Raw genomic sequence first — 16,538 nt, 5'->3', positions numbered from 1 at the left:
TTAGAGATAAAACTTCTTTATAAGGTTTTAAAAACTTAACCCCAAACTGTTATACACAGTACAAAATATACATCACATTTCCAGCATTATTTCTGAGGCTATGCCCACCCGAAAGTGCAATAAAATGACTCTTTACAAAATGGAACTATTTATGTAATAAAAAATACACATAACAAAAACAACTAAACACAAACAAACCAACCCACCAAACTAGTAACATTAAATGGCTAAGTGAGAGATGCAAAACCCTACTTATGCTCTCCTTTCCTTGTAGTTTGAGAAGAGTACTACTTCTAGACTAGGTGAAAAATCCTAACGCCTGGGACAATGAAAAACCCAGTCAAGGCAAGTGAATGTAAATCACTCTCTGCCTACTCAATGAGTTAACTCACCTAAAACCCTGGATACACTCCTCTGCACATTCAGCTTGTGACTGACGATGAAAACTGGCTGCCTGCCTGGGTTCCATTACATGCACCACCAAAAGGTACAAGAAATGAAAGATTTTACCATCCACTGTATTGTTAAATTCCTCCTCTGGCTTTGAATGTGCATGATTAATTATGTATGAGGTTTTTGCAAGTACAGTATGGATGTAATTGTTTTTTTCAAGTTGTTAAAAAAAGAATTGAGGCAGGAGACCAATTTTTATCTTCAACCTTAGGTCACATATGCTAATCGATGCACCCAGGGTTTATAACTGCAAGTCAGAAGTTTGTTCTTTAAGGAATTGTTTAGAACACTAATTTTTAAAAACTCAATTTGGCCACAAACAACTGGCAGCAACTGTCTTTATCTGTCAGACAGTTGAGTTTGGGGATCCAGATTGTTTTTTAACATGTCACCAGAAAAAAATATAATATGAAAATATAAAAATCTTGTAGAACACACACACACACACGATAGCTGAATTGTTTTCAGTCTGTTATTCCAAATGGCACCTCTGACAGCCAGGGAAGTTGGTGGCTTGGCTGGCTACTGTTTACTGACTAAGACGACTTTGGGTAAAAACTTTCAAAAGTGTTAAGTGATTTAGGAGCCTAAGTCCAATTTTTGAAAGTGACTTGGGCCCTTAGGAGGCTACGGGTAAAAATTTCTAAAGGCTCTAAGTGATGTAGGAGCCTCAGTCACATTGATTTTCACATTCATAGAAGAGAGTGGTACTTTTAAAAATCTTTGCCTAAAGGCTAACTGAATATCAACAGGACTTAGACTCCTAAGTCTCTTTTGAAAATGGGATTTAGGTCCCTTAGACAATTATCTGAAGGGTGTAAAATTTTCAGACACCACCTTATTTCTCATCCAAAATATGTAAAGAAAAGCATATCACAACAGGTGATGTGCTTGTTGTGAGGTTAACTGCCTGTCATGAGAGTGAGGCAACCAAAAGTTCAATTATCTCAGCCCACAATCCAGGTGTGGGCTCTTCCTTTAATATGGAGATTCTTAGCTTTTCAAACCTAAAATTTGAAGATTTTGTTTTAAAGCAAAGGGTATATCACATAAGGTCACTTAAATAGAAAAATGTTATGTAAATTAAAAAGCATAACATAAGGCCACCTGAATAAGAGTTCCTTTTTAACTCTTAAAATTTTTCTTTCGAAAGTCTACAGTATTTTAAATTGTACAAAACATAAGTTACTTATAAAAGTTCTTTAGCTATATAAGAACAAACAGCATGTGACAGTCATGCTGCTTAATGCACCACTGAAAGGCACTCACTCAGATACTATGACGACGAGAGAGGTACAAGCACCAATATAGAACAGATCTTCCACTGTTCTTTGTCACACTAGCTCCACATTACTTAGCTTTTCCTGTGCCCCTATAATATACCAGACACTTTCTTTCATTCCTGCCTTATTGCCAGTTAGTGAACTAAGGCAAAATCTTGCATCTTCTTACTCATGCCCATAATCTGTGGGATTACTGCCATGAATAGGGATTATGAATCCAAATAAAAGTTTTCAGTTCAGTTTTGCTCTTTGGGCTACAGAAAAATGCCACGTAAATTTAAAGGTATTTTTATTAATAATAAATATAGGCCTGTTTTCTCCCTTGTTAGATAGTGAACACCACAAGACAAGCATTCAGAGAAGTAAAATTTAAATCCATCAGAGTAGTGCTGAGAATTTGAAAACTGTCAGAGTAGCACCTAGTAATGACAGCAAGTCACAATGAGTTTTCAAATTCTGATCTTCTGCCTTTAAAAAAGAGACAAAACATTCAAGGCAGCACTAAGGCAGGAACACGTCTCATTCAGAAGTACTTTCCAAATGCCATACACCATAAAAATTTAATTTTTGTCACCTTAGTGAAAGGAATATGGTGGTTTACTTCGGTATGGTATACCCATCAGACATCCTATATTAGGGCATAGTCTGGAATCTTCATTCCCAAATCAGGATGCATTGCCCATTTTATAACATATACAACCTGTAATGTTATGGATTAGTTAAGACTCAGATTTGATGGGAAATGTGAGTCAGTTCTCCAAGGCAATCAAATTAAGCTAATAAGCAGCAAACTGAGTTTTTCTTTTCCATGTCCTGTATCAATATTCATCCTGCAATGATTTCATCTAGATCACTTAGTAGAAAAAGTCATTTTTACCAGGAGCCTATTAACTTGGATTGATATTGTTCCAAAACAATCTGAAAAAAGTTACTCTTATTTTGTTCTTTGTGGAACACGAGTGGGATTTCTGCCAAAAGTTGTTACTGTATACGCCAGACCTTCCCGATCCAAGGGCTAATTTGCTTGCAAGGAAAAAAATATACTAGAAAATATACTATAAATCATTTGTGGGAAAAAAAAAACTGACCTGCAGTTACTCTTGCAATACAGAAGAATCTGTAAAATATTTTCATCCATAAAAAAGCATTTTCATTCATTCATTAAAAAACAAGTTTAAGAGTTACTGAACTTTAAGGCACTCCAGCTGAAGATCTGATTGGACCACAGCCATTGTTTGTGGCTCAGAGGGTTAGTTCTGTATTCCCATCACTGTTGTCTTCAATCTTTGTCCTTTGTGAGTTCTGTAATTTCATCAATATCTTCTACATCCTTTGTCATTTTTTCATATTTTCTCTTGAAGAAGCCAAGCTGAAAGAAGTTTTGAAAATAGTTTGTCAGCTATGCATATAGTCTATTTTGTGCTGCCTGGTAATGAAAGGTACTAGGATTAGAAGATTGCCACATGCCATTTAAAAGTACATTTCTCAGCTGATAAACTAATTTTTGAGAAAAACTGAAGTTTTCATCAAAAAGAAGTTCTGACAGAAAAATTTATCTAAAATTTTCAGGTTGTAAACTGGGGTTTTTTTGGCAACCTTCCTCCTAAAAAAAAAAAAAGTTTTTATGAAAGCATTTTTTTTCCACTTTCATCAATACTTTTTGGTGGTAGAAAACTCATTTCCCTACCAGCTCTCATTAGCAAGCTGTTAATTTAAACCTGATTGTTGACTCGCACAGTAGCTTCTTCAAAAAAAGAACAACGGAAGGAAATTCTCTAAGGCAGGCGACAGTCTCCACTCACCTCCCCCCAACCTTCAGGTTCAAGTTGCGATGCTGTGTAGCCCCAAACACAAATCATATTTAAAAAAAGAGCTGCTGCTTGGTGCAATCAAGTGCCAAAGCAGCAGAGCTATGCAGCCAAGTGTCTTTATGCCAAAGCATAGGATCCAGAAGAGCTCCCCAGGGAGCAGTTGCCTTGATGCGCCAGGGAGCCCTTTAAACACCAATGCTTTGGCGCAGAGACAATCTGTTGCCTTTCCCAAAACCAGACACCCTGCTTCTCCTTAGTCCCGCCATTCCCTACCCCCACAAGCCTCTTCCTTTGTCCATCTTCCACTCACCCTGCCTGCCTCTTGCATATCCTTGATCATTTTCCCATCTTTCCTCAAAGTCCACCCCCATCCCTCCTGCTGCCCAGCCTGCCCACTTGGAACATCGGAGGTATGTGCAGAGCACAGCTTGAGAGTCATAGAGGCAGGCTGACAGCATATCAGAAACCGAGGTGCCCTGGTTACATAGGAAGTCAAGTCAATGCTTAACCGTTCCCTGCACCAGTTTCCTTGTCTATTAAATGTATTATTATAATTTTCCATAATTCCCAGGGCTGCTGTAAGGATCCCTGGTTAAGTACTTTGAGATCCTCACACGGAAGGTACAATACTAATAAAAATATTTTCCTCCCCAGGTTGCAGATAAATGATTGTTGACATGATTACACAGTAATTCCTAAGTTTATAGCCTTGGTGTATTCAGGCAGGAACTTCCGTTGGTTGCTTTTACAGATATAAATATCTACTCACCTTCCATAAAACAGCAACCAATGCTAACAGCAATAGGAGTCCTGCCAGTATACTTCCTATCACAACTCCGACTGGTACCTCCGCTTTCTCCTCAGGCTTCATTATTGTCACTGGGATCTGAAAACAGACAGTTTTATTTGTTGTGTATCAACATTAACAATATTAAAGAAGTTTTTCTAATCCCCTGGCAAAAGGCTGGAGGGCTGCACCAGAATTATTGTCTGATTTGCTGGTGTTAATAGCGATTTCCGATTGTTATAAATAGATATTTGCATTGTGGTAGATAGGCACCCCAGCTACAGATGACAGCACCATTATTCTAGGTGCCATACGAACACATAAGATGGTCTATGCAGAGCCCACAGACCAAAGACGAAGAGTGATCTCGTCTTCATCACCTCCTTCTCCTTCCTTTAACGAGAATCCTTCTGCAGTGAATCTACGCACTGCAGACAGAGACCACTGCTAGATAAATCACATATACTCACAAAGACTTGGGGCTGGGACTAGGACTGGGATGGTGCTGGTCCTCCATCTTCACAAAACAAAGCCTTCTGCTACTTCAGCTAAAAGAGAACTAGTCCAAACTGACAATAGTAGCCAGTAGTACACAAGGCGGCAACATTATTTGCTCAGTGTGCTGTTGTTGCCACGAAGGCCAATGGCATTTTGGGATGTATAAGTAGGGGCACTGCCAGCAGATCGAGGGACGTGATCGTTCCCCTCTATTCGACATTGGTGAGGCCACATCTGGAGTATTGTGTCCAGTTTTGGGCCCCACACTACAAGAAGGATGTGTTAAAAATGGAAAACGTCCAGCGGAGGGCAACAAAAATGATTAGGGGACTGGAACACATGACTTATGAGGAGAGGCTGAGGGAACTGGGATTATTTAGTCTGCAGAAGAGAAGAATGAGGGGGGATTTGATAGCTGCTTTCAACTACCTGAACGGAGGTTCCGAAGAGGATGGATCTAGACCGTTCTCAGTGGTAGCAGATGACAGAATGAGGAGTAATGGTCTCAAGTTGCAGTGTGGGAGGTTTAGGATGGATGTTAGGAAAAAAATTTTCACTAGGAGGGTGGTGAAACACTGGAATGTGTTACCTAGGGAGGTGGTGGAATCTCCTTCCTCAGAAGTTTTTAAGGTCAGGCTTGACAAAGCCCTGGCTGGGACGATTTAGTTGGGGATTGGTCCTGCTTTGAGCAGGGGGTTGGACTAGATGACCTCCTGAGGTCCCGTCCAACCCTGATATTCTATGATTCATACACACGAAAGTCCACACATTATCCTCCCATCCCAGCAGGCAGATGGCTTCCTGCTCTTTGCCTTCAGGTCTTAACAGCCTACTTGGAACTACTCTAAGATCCGTACCAGTTCTTCCCTGCCCTTAATGTTAGCCAGGTTTCCACTACCAGTTCTTAGCCTGAGGAAGCAGCAGCAAGAGGAAATGGGTCAAGTTGGAATGACAGAAAAGGTGGAATTGTGCTAGGATCTGTTCTTCCCTTGAGTTCCCAGACACTGCCAGGTTTCTCACTGGTCAGATGATCTCCTACTATCTGAATACAGAGCCCCCAAAATAGCTGGAAATTAACTTGTTTCCAAGTTACAGCTACCAAGGAACTAGTTAGTTGTGCATGAATTAAGTCTGATTATAAATTTGGATGGATATTTACAATTGCTGTTATAGACCTATTAGTCTAAGGTTTATAAACTTCACATCTGGTTAATACTACTTGCAAGTGTCAGGAACTTTAAACTTTTTGGAGGCACATTTTAATTTTCATGTGCGAGTAGTTAATGTTTATAAAGAGTTATAATGGGAACAGGTTTTGCTTGCTGTGAAACCTGATAAACTACAGCATTGCATTTTTTCAGGGTTGCTTGCTCTCAGCTTTGCCTGGTGGAATTTAGTCTCAAGCTTTCTGGGAAAGCCACGCGGACACGTCAATGATTTAAGACGTTACCATTGGAACCCTGTTTTTGTGTTAGGTGTGGCTACGTGTATCCATTTCACTGCAACAATCTTCATGCATTTTATAACTGAACAGCCACAATAATGATTTTAGCAGGTAAACTTTTTGTACTTCGTTCTCAACTGGCAGTGCTTTCTAACTGGAAAAAATCTGAAGATTTCTCATACAAGTACATCTGAAAAGCTTCTCCACCCAATTATTCAGGGACAACGTTCAATTCATTTATGCTGAAAACAAGCTTCTCTAATTTGCAATGGGGAAAAGCTGCTTGTATGTGATGACTGGCTGGTACGATTACGGATATTAAAATAACGCTGAAGCTGCCTCCTTTGAAAAGGCAGATCTACACTTTGAAAAGTCACTACATGCAAATGGCATTCTCTAAGGGACAAACTGTGGCCCAGCTTGCATTGTGGCACAAGGGAGTAAGGGGCCATAAGATACCTTAAATATCTCAACAAACTATCTCATCAAAAAAATCCAAAGATTTTTAAATTATTTGGTAAGGGATTCGCAGCCAGGCATGCTACCATCTGATGTGGAAAGGGGAAAATTTGAGAAGTGAGGAAAAGAGATGGAGAAAACCTGAATTTACATACAAACCTCTGGTGGCAGGGAGACTTGAGGGTCCAGTTTATTTGGAGGAAATGTTCTTTGAAATAAAAATACTGCAAACTAATATCTCCCCCCACCAACCACTACAATATGGCCCAAATCACACCTGCAATATGAACCGTTCAAATAAGTGTCAAAACTTCCACTGAAAATCAGTGTGACCAGGATTTCACCCTAAAAGGGCTAGAAATGGGTTTTTGGTTTTTTTTTCAGATGATGTGGAATCACTAAAAAGTGGAGTGTACACATACACTCTTCCAAATATTCATTCTGCACACCATATATATTTTTCTAATTCTCTATTGAACACACGCTGCTGTAACTGAACCTCTTATAACTCAATTGTGGATCAAAGTTTTATTAGTGCAGGATACATAAAGGATTACTGTAGATTAGGGCTGTGAAGCAATTAAAGAAATTAATCGTGATTAATCGCATGATTAAAACAATTAATTGCACTCTTAATAACAGAATACCATTTATTTAAATATTTTTGGATGTTTTCTACATTTTAAAATATATTAATTTCAATTACAAACACAGTACTCACTTTACATTTTTACAGCGTACAGTACTCACTTTATATTTTTTATTACAAGTACTTGCTCTGTAAAAAACAAAATAGTATTTTTCAGTTCACCTAATACGAGTATTGTAGTGCAATCTCTTTATCATGAAAGTTGAACTTACAAATGTAGAATTATGTACAAAAAATAACTGCATTCAAAAATAAAACACTGTAAAGCTTTAGAGCCTGCAAGTCCACTCAGTCCTACTTCTTGTTCAGCCAATCAAGTTTGTTTACATTTTTGCAGGAGATAATGCTGCCCACTTCCTGTTTACAATGTCACCTGAAAATGAGAACAGGCCTTCTCATGGCACTGTTGTAGCCGGCATCGCAAGATATTTACATGCCAGATGTGCTAAAGATTCATATGTCCCTTCATGCTTCAACCACCATTCCAGGGGAGATGCATCCATCCTGATAACATGTTCTGCTCGATAACAATCCAAAGCAGCACGGGCCAATGCATGTTCATTTTCATCATCTGCATCAGATGCCACCAGCAGAAGGTTGATTTTCTTTTTTGGTACTTCGGGTTCTGTAGTTTCCTCATCGCAGGGTTGCTCTTTTAAGATTTTTAAAAGCATGCTCCATACCTCATCCCTCTCAGATTTTGGACGGCACTTTAGATTCTTAAACCTTGGCTCGAGTGCTGTAGCTATCTTTCAAAATCTCACATTGATACCTTCTTTGCTTTTTGTCAAATCTGCAGTGAAAGTGTTCTTAAAATGAACAACATGCTGGGTCATCATCCGAGACTGCTATACCATGAAATATATGGCAGAATGTGGTTAAAACAGCAGGGGACATAAAATTCTCCCTGAAGGAGTTCAGTCACAAATTTAATTAATGCATTTTTTTTAAATGAGCGTCATCAGCATGGAAGCATGTCCTCTGGAATGGTGGCTGAAGCATGAAGGAGCATACGAATCTTTAGCATATCTGGCTTGTAAATCCCTTGCAATGCTGGATACAAAGTGCCATGCAAATGCCTGTTCTCGCTTTCTGGTGACACTGTAAATAAGAAGAGGGCAGCACTATCCCCTGTAAATGTAAACAAATTTACAGAGATTGGCTGAACAAGAAGTAGGACCGAGTGGACTTGTAGGCTCTGAAGTTTTACATTGTTTTGGTTTTGAGTGCATATGTAACCAAAAAAAAATAAATAAAAAAAATTTACATTTGTAAGTTGCATTTTCGCCACAGAGATTGCACTACAGTACTTGTATGAAGTTAATTGAAAAATACTATTTCTTTTATCTTTTACAGTGCAAATGTTTGTAATCAAGAAGAATATATACTATGATTTCAATTACAACACAGAATACAATACATATGAAAATGTAGAAAAACATCCAAAATATTTAATATATTTCAATTGGTATTCTATTGTTTAACAGTGTGATTAAAATTGTGATTAATCATGATTATTTTTAATTGTGATTAATTTTTTTTTAGTTAATCACGTGAGTTAACTGTGATTAATTGACAGTCCTACTATAGATACACAAGAAACTTACATTCATGTAGGATAAATTTCTTAAATCACAAATAACATTTTCTACAATCAGTTTCCTGACCTTGTTTTGCTGGTGTAATTAATGTATAAGAATTAAATTAGGGTAACAACAAAAGAGAAAGACATTTGATAGATTATATATATATATATATATAAAATCTAGGACACACCAAGTATCATGCTAGTCCAGGGGTGGCCAACCTGAGCCCGAGAAGGAGCCAGAATTTACCGACGTACATTGCGAAAGAGCCACAGTAATACATCAGCAGCCCCCACATCAGCTCCCACCCTCCAGCCCCCAGTGCCTCCTGCCTGGTCGCTGACAGTCAGCACCTCCTGCCTGCTGCAATCAGCTGTTTTGCATGCGCAGAAGGGTCTGTGGGGGAGGGGGAGGTGCAAGGGCATGGCAGGCTCAGGGGAAGGGGTGGAGTGGGGGCAGGGCCTCAGGCAGAGCAGGGGGTTGAGCAGTGGATACTGGAAAAGTTAACATCTGGCATACTGGGAAAGTTAACATCTGTAGCTCCAGCCCTGGAGTCAGCGCCGATGCAAGGAGCCACATATTAACCTCTGAAGAGCTGCATGCGGATCTGGAGCCACAGGTTGGCCACCCCCGAGCTAGTCCAAACACTGGCATCTACTGTTTTGGGGATACTGTGAAATTCTTCAAACCTACAAATATACTCTCTCTCCTTTTCAGCAGCTTGCCCTGAACTGAATATATGTTGAGTACAAATGGACCAATTTAGAATCTCTTTACAAAGTGCAATGTTTTATGGGAACATTGATGACAAAAAGTAGTACTGTGCTTTGGCCTTATTTCCACTTGGAGATAGGTCAGTCAATAACTGCCCTAGTACATATTTAATTGGATTTTCCATTAGCTGAAATTGGGTGCTGATGCACATCATCATCACCAAGTTGACGCCCTTATTAGCTTGTTTCTCGAGTTGCATTCCAATCCCCAAAGGCCTTGAAATAGATCTACTTTTTGGATCAGATGGGCTAGGAAGTTCTCTAAAAGAAATACAAAACCAGTACTGCAGGTGAAGTAATGTCAACCCATACCCAGACCAAGGGAAGGAGATGTTATTGTTTCTACTGCAAGGGTATTGTAACAAAGCATTTTCCCCAACACTATTTAAATTTACATTTTAGTGAATGAAATCCTTGGGAGGAAACATTCTAAACCATTGCAGTGTGTACAACAGAGAGTATTTAAGATAAAAGTCACTAGAACATCAAGATTATTAAATATGTCCATATTACATCCATTCTAAATTGGAGCATACTGTGCAACATGTTACAATGTAGACATGATTTTGGTCATCATCAGAACTGTGCAAATATTCACAATTATACCAAAATGCGCCTTTGCAAATAGAACTTAAAACTCATCTGAGTTTTGATGAAAGATTTCCTAAAGTTCATGAATCCAGGTTAATTTATTGTTTTATGGTAAAATCTATGCAAAATTTGACATTGTTTACATGAAACCAGTTGAAACTCAGAGGTTTCTACCAAGTTTTGCTGGTAGTTTCGGAGTTCATTCACAACAAAACTCAGGTGTGCAAGCTCAAATAAATTAAACAAACAGCGTTTGTAGAAACACCAGCCAGCTGAAACGGACACATTTTCAACAACTCTAAAACCAGACAAATGAATAAAACCAACTTAACATATTCAAGCAAATGAGCAGATTTTCTGCGGCCTGTCACACACCTCTCAGGGATATTAAAAATCAAATATTAGCCTTTAGACATAGTAAAATATAAAGAAAGGAAACACTTCCATTGAACAACACTCACAGTTAGGGTATTCTCTCCAATTACAAATAATTCTGGGTTATGTGTATCAAGTTCTGCATCTGCTGTCAGCTGTAACATCTGGAAAGTTGACTGCAATAGAAAAATAAACTTGTAAACGTCTAATCAAGCATTCCTATAATGAAGATGTTTTAAAATAATTCTCCTTAAGTGAATGATACTCTACAGCTGAAGAATATTATAGTATTACGAAAACTGGAAAATAATGCATAAATATGCCAGTAATGCAGACTTCAACCTTGCTATGCTTACTGTTAATAATTAAGACTTTATCTAAAAAAACCCTATTTTCATCATACAGTTCAAAGAAAAGATGATATTGAAATATCTGTCATTGTTTGAAAACTTTTGCTGCTGTTTAGCTATGGGTGGCTAGAGAATCAGAGGGAATGGGAGAAATGGAAAGGCAATATAGCACAGGACAGGGACATAGCTCTGGCCTTTAAAAGAAGTATAAAATGAGAGTGTGCTTTTCCCTTCCTTTTCCTCTGTCTCTCTATCCAACTTCTCTCTGCTTTTCTTCCCTTTACTTTTTGCTAGCACTATCTGTTCTTCCCCACCCCTCAGCATCTGATCCTCCTCACTCTTTCGGGATTGAAAAAGGTACAAAATGGAATACTTTTTAAAAGTATTCTTGTGCCTGACCTAGAGATTCCATCTCCTTCCATTTAGACTATTTCTAATCTCAGCAGAGCCTGCGCAGGAGTTCAAACATTACCAGTTCAGTATGACTGTGTTCCATGTGACATTTTCCACATGCGACCAACAGTACAGGGATATCAGTCTAAAAAGAGTGCTGTAGGAATGGGTGTTGTTAGAGGAATGTGGTCAGAACTCCAACCACTGCACGCAGAACTGGAGAAGCTATCCCAGATGGGATAAATATTTGGTCCTTTTATCTCCTGAATCATCGTTCTCTTGTCGACTCCTCAGCACACACTCCTTTCTCTTCCCTGCTTTACAGATGCATGCATACCCTTCATCCTTTTTGCACCAAATGCCTGTCATTCTAAATGACAAGGATTATGGGGGTGCATTGCCATCTATAAAAGGCTGTTCATGGTGGAGTACTGACAATCAAATGGAGGATATGTGGCCATGAGATGATAGGGAAAATTGTAACAGATTTTTTTCTACTAGAGAGAAGCCAGCATTACCTGCTACCTCTCCTGCTCTATCAAGGCACAGCCATTTACCCGCTTTTATTCTGACCTTCCGTATATCTAAAACAACATCCAAATATTCTTGGTTCAGCTCATCAAAAAAATAAACACAGTCGTAAAAAGGACACTATCAAGGCAGGCAGATTCTTGATTCACACACTCTCATAAGCCTATTACACTATCAGTCTGACCTGAGGGCTTTTTTTTTTTTAATGGTTTAAGTATTGACGTTTACAAGAATCCTGCTTGTAAATTTCAATACCCAGTCACAAGACTTGGCAGACAGAACACAGACAGTACGTCATGTGCCTGACACTGCAAACAAACCCAGAGTGTTAGGAGCGTTTTGGTTGGTTGGCTAGCTGAGAAGCAGACATTGTTTCATTTCAGAGGGCTGATCATTTCTTCACGATTAGTGTTATGTCTTGGACGACATGTGGGAGTTTAAGATGTGACAGTCAGGGTTATTATTTAAACGATACTTTAAGCATACTGTAAAATTCAATCTGGGATCTGTTTTTCTTTGACAAGTGATCCTTTAAAAAAAAACCAAACAAAAGGTTTTTATATATCTTGGTACTGAAATGTACACACCTTTTCTGAAGAAAAAAATTGGCAACACTAACAATAGCATTAAGTTCTGGGCTTTTGGTACTTTGAAATTATTAGAATGAATGCAATACAGGCAAGCGTGGCAGGATTTGATTAAAATCCATAGATATCAGTAAATGTTGATGTCAGCTGATGCACTGAAATCGATGAATAAAATATCCATCGGTAATGGATGGATGCAGCCTTCCCCCTGCACTTTGCACCTTCAGGGAATGGGTGTCTCAGGCCATGCACCAGCTCAAGGAGCCCTCTGCTGCCCTGCTGACATAGGAATTAGTGAGAGGGGCCATGACAGCAAGGCTGCAGTGGGTTCCTTGCACTGCTGCAGGTCCAGTGATATCCAGTCCCCGTAGGAACAAGGTGTGGGGAAGGCTGCGGAGCTGGTGAGGTAGATAAGAGACCCCCCTGGCCAGGGCTGCGAGGAGGACGACAAGCCCCTGGCCACAGGGAAGGCCACCCCACTGCTGAATAGGTTAAAATAACATAATAAAAATCTTAAAAATAAAAATAGATACACATTGAAAAAAATGTAAAATAAATATTAATCCTCAAAATTGCAAAAAAATAATAAAAAAATCCTGACAAGCCTGAATAAAGGTTTGCTGCAGTTCAAAAGTGAAGATCATTTTTTTTTCAGAATATAATATGACTGCACAATAATTTATTGCATTGCTGTAGCCATGTTGGCCCACACTTGAAGAAGAGCTCTGTATAAGCTTCTTTTTTTTTTTTTTCTGATGTGTTGTCTTTTTCAGCTCTACAGAAACTCTAGTTTCTGGTTACTTGAGCTTATAGGACAGTCTGCAAAAGCAAACACCATGTGCCAGCATCGAGGAAGGTTTGTGTCACCATTGTAGCTGCAATGCCTCAGTGGGGTCTCTCTATTTAATATTTTAAATGGTTTGTTACACAGACTTAGCGTCTGTTTCAGCTTCAGTTGCAAATTTTTGATTTAGGATAATAGACAAAACAATGTCAACAAGAAGAGGAAGGGATTGCTATGGAAGGGGCGCTTTCAGTGTTAAGTTTCAAAAATATCAGCGAACATGATGTACATGGGTATAACATCTCCCATCAAAAAGGTACCCGATACTTACACCTGCAAAGGTCCCATTCCAGATTCTGGTAGACACATTGACAAAATATTCTCCTTTCAGTGTGAGGTCTTTCAGCATGCATGTAACTGTATTACAGTGCGTGTTCTTACAGTTCTTTCAGAGAAGGTGGGGTGGGGGGGGAAAAGAGGTATTAGCATGATTTTAAAAAGCATAATTCACTTTAACAAATACCACACTTTTAATTCTAAACTTCTTGGTCCTTGCTGAACAAGTTTCTTAACTTAGGTATTCTGTATGTATTAATTAAATGCTTGTTACTCATGCTAAAGCCCCCTCCTTATCTATAGGGCAGATACAGTATGAACAGTGTAAGTGAAAGCTTACTCATACTTCACCACCAACATACCTCAGCCCTAACCCAGAGGGATCTCCTCCAGCAAGAGGTCTCATTTCACACAGATTCTTAATGTTATAAGCATATTTTAATAGTTATTTATGAGGTTTAGATTAATTTAGTCAGCATTAGTGATCTCAATTGTCCAAGCACTGCAGCAATATTAATAGTCAGATGGTCGCTGTAGGAAAACCTAAAATAAACTGAACTAGACAGACACGAGCAGCAGAAAGACCAGAGTTTAAGTGAGCTGCAAGGAGTAATATTAGGGACTGTTCTGTGAAAAAGAGAACCATTTGCACACACACAATACATGCATGGACACAGGGTAATATGTAGTGGAAAATGGGCTGTGGTTATTGTGCAGAAATTTTAGCTGTAGAAAGAAAAAAATACATACAGAAGAGGAGGAAACAGCAACACAATACGATAGGCCCCTATGCTACATTGTGATGGTGGACTGCTGAGCCAGTGTGGAGCACCACTGATGCCAACAGGGCCCTGCATGGCACAGAGAGGTCTGGCTAAGTGGATTACAGTGCAGGATTGGGACCACAGATATTATAGTCACAGCTTTTCCTTACTAGTTCTTTTGCAGCTCTGAAGTTTTCTTCCTTGAAAGATGCAGAATAAGATGTTTTTCCTATTTGCAAAGGATTAATCTTTGCATCACAACTGACACCTTGAGCCTAAAAAGAAAATGCAGAATTATGCTTGGTGGAAGCATAACGGTGATTTTGTGTGTGTGTGTAAAAGATCATGCTTTTTGGAAAATACTGATAATGTATTAATTTCCTTTACAATTCAGAATTAAATTGATTTAAAATGTTTTGGTAATTCTAAAAAAATAGCTTATGTTTATCAAATTTTACAAACTGAGAAGTACATGACCTTTGACTTATGTGTAAGGTGTGAAATACTTTGAAAACATTGTCTGCACTAATATTGGACCCTGGTTTTTCTCAACATACATAAAGGAAGTGCATTCAGATAAGGTGAGTTTCTCTGAGGGCAATATTCTGAGTAAGTTCTGAATGGAGAATAATGAAGGAGCCTGTTCCATTCCTGGCAATCTTAACACCACCACATGCTTAAAACTAGTCCCAGACATGGGGCTAACTGTTGGTTAAACATTTAAGTTGAGATCCTGGTCCCATTAAAATCAGTGGAATAACTCCCATTTGGAAATCACTTAATTCTTTATGTTACAGACTTTAATTATGTGATCACATGTCGTTTTTTCCACCAGTCCTTGACAGGTACACTAGGCAATACTATTATCCCCATTTTTACAGATAGGAAATTGATCAACAGAGTGACTAAGTGACTTGCCCAAGACCATGTTGGAAGCCTGTGGCAGAGCAGGGACATGAATTCAGGCTCCTACATCCTAGGTTAGTGCCCCAACCATTGAAGCATCCTACCTCTTCCTCTTATCAACTAGGACTGAAAAGAAAGAAAGGGCGGAGATTCCCTGTTGTCAGGATGTGGGAGCCACTTTACCAGTGAATGGAGACAACATCAATACAAACATTAAAATGCAGTCTCAGGACATCACACCATGACTGCTTGTTGACTGTCTGATCCTAGGTCTCAGCTCTTATACCATTATTCTAATGAGTCTATGTTACATTTATTACACAAGTTACAGTTTGTAATTGATGTAGTTTAGTTCTTCACCTGATCTGTATCCAGTGCAGTTAGATACATCAGAGGATTGTTTCCTTTAGTCAACTGTGGACAATGGATTTTTACAGAAGCCACCTTTACTGGAATGCTTCCCGTTGTAATCTAAATAGAAAATAGCTAGTTATTAATTTATTTAGCTATAACTGGATACAAACAAATTATTGAGCTATACCAAGAACATCAAAATGCTCTAAGACTGATTAAAACTCGGAACTGGTTTCACTTCAATATTTTTTCCTATACCTATATTTATCTCTAACTGGGCAGTAATTGCATTATACCAGCATTCATGTAAAATAATTTATACCATATAATTTTGAATACCTGGCTGCTTTCAAAACAAAATAAAACCACTCTCATTAGTTGCATAAAACACTTCTGGAAAAGCAAATATTTTGTTGCAGCCAATGACCTACAAGATAGGTTACATTTACATTCCCACAGTTGTTACCATTAAATTTAGGTTTCTGCCATGTTGCATATTTGCAGCTAAACTTTTTCCAGAGTTACATAACCAATACAGTTATCAATAATCAGACTTGATCATGTACTTCCTTGAACACTGAATACTTAGCCCTTAGCCAAACTAAAGAAATCAGTGTGTCTTCTTTCAATGGCCCAAATCCTGCAAAGACTTATGAATGTGCTTAACTTTATGTACTGTGAGTAGTCCCATTGATTTCTGTCTGCAGAGGAACTGATAGACTGACTTCACTGTTAACACATATGTAAGTCTTTGCAAGATCTGGGCTAATGTGAGCAACTGGAGAACCAAACGTACATAAGACTGCCCATCATTAAATGGGAAT

General features: G+C 38.7%; 1 protein-coding gene across 4 annotated transcripts in view; it reads right to left on the bottom strand.

Annotated features, from left to right (window-relative positions):
- ITGA2 (integrin subunit alpha 2) overlaps window positions 1–16,538 on the bottom strand; it is an 87,848-nt gene continuing 71,310 nt past the window's right edge. For all 4 annotated transcript variants that reach the window (XM_075128465.1, XM_048851353.2, XM_048851351.2 and 1 more), the window contains 6 exons: window positions 15,721–15,831; window positions 14,625–14,729; window positions 13,686–13,799; window positions 10,796–10,885; window positions 4,317–4,433; window positions 1–3,105 (listed from right to left, as the gene is read on the bottom strand). In XM_075128465.1, the coding sequence (XP_074984566.1) occupies window positions 3,016–3,105; window positions 4,317–4,433; window positions 10,796–10,885; window positions 13,686–13,799; window positions 14,625–14,729; window positions 15,721–15,831 (627 nt within the window). In that variant the 3' untranslated portion in view covers window positions 1–3,015. The remainder of the gene's footprint in view (window positions 3,106–4,316; window positions 4,434–10,795; window positions 10,886–13,685; window positions 13,800–14,624; window positions 14,730–15,720; window positions 15,832–16,538) is intronic.

This window comes from Caretta caretta, chromosome 5 (assembly GCF_965140235.1).
Source record: "Caretta caretta isolate rCarCar2 chromosome 5, rCarCar1.hap1, whole genome shotgun sequence".
Classification (NCBI taxonomy): domain Eukaryota; kingdom Metazoa; phylum Chordata; order Testudines; family Cheloniidae; genus Caretta; species Caretta caretta.
The sequence above is the reverse complement of the archived record's forward strand: the minus strand, read 5'-3'. Positions and strand labels throughout refer to the sequence as shown.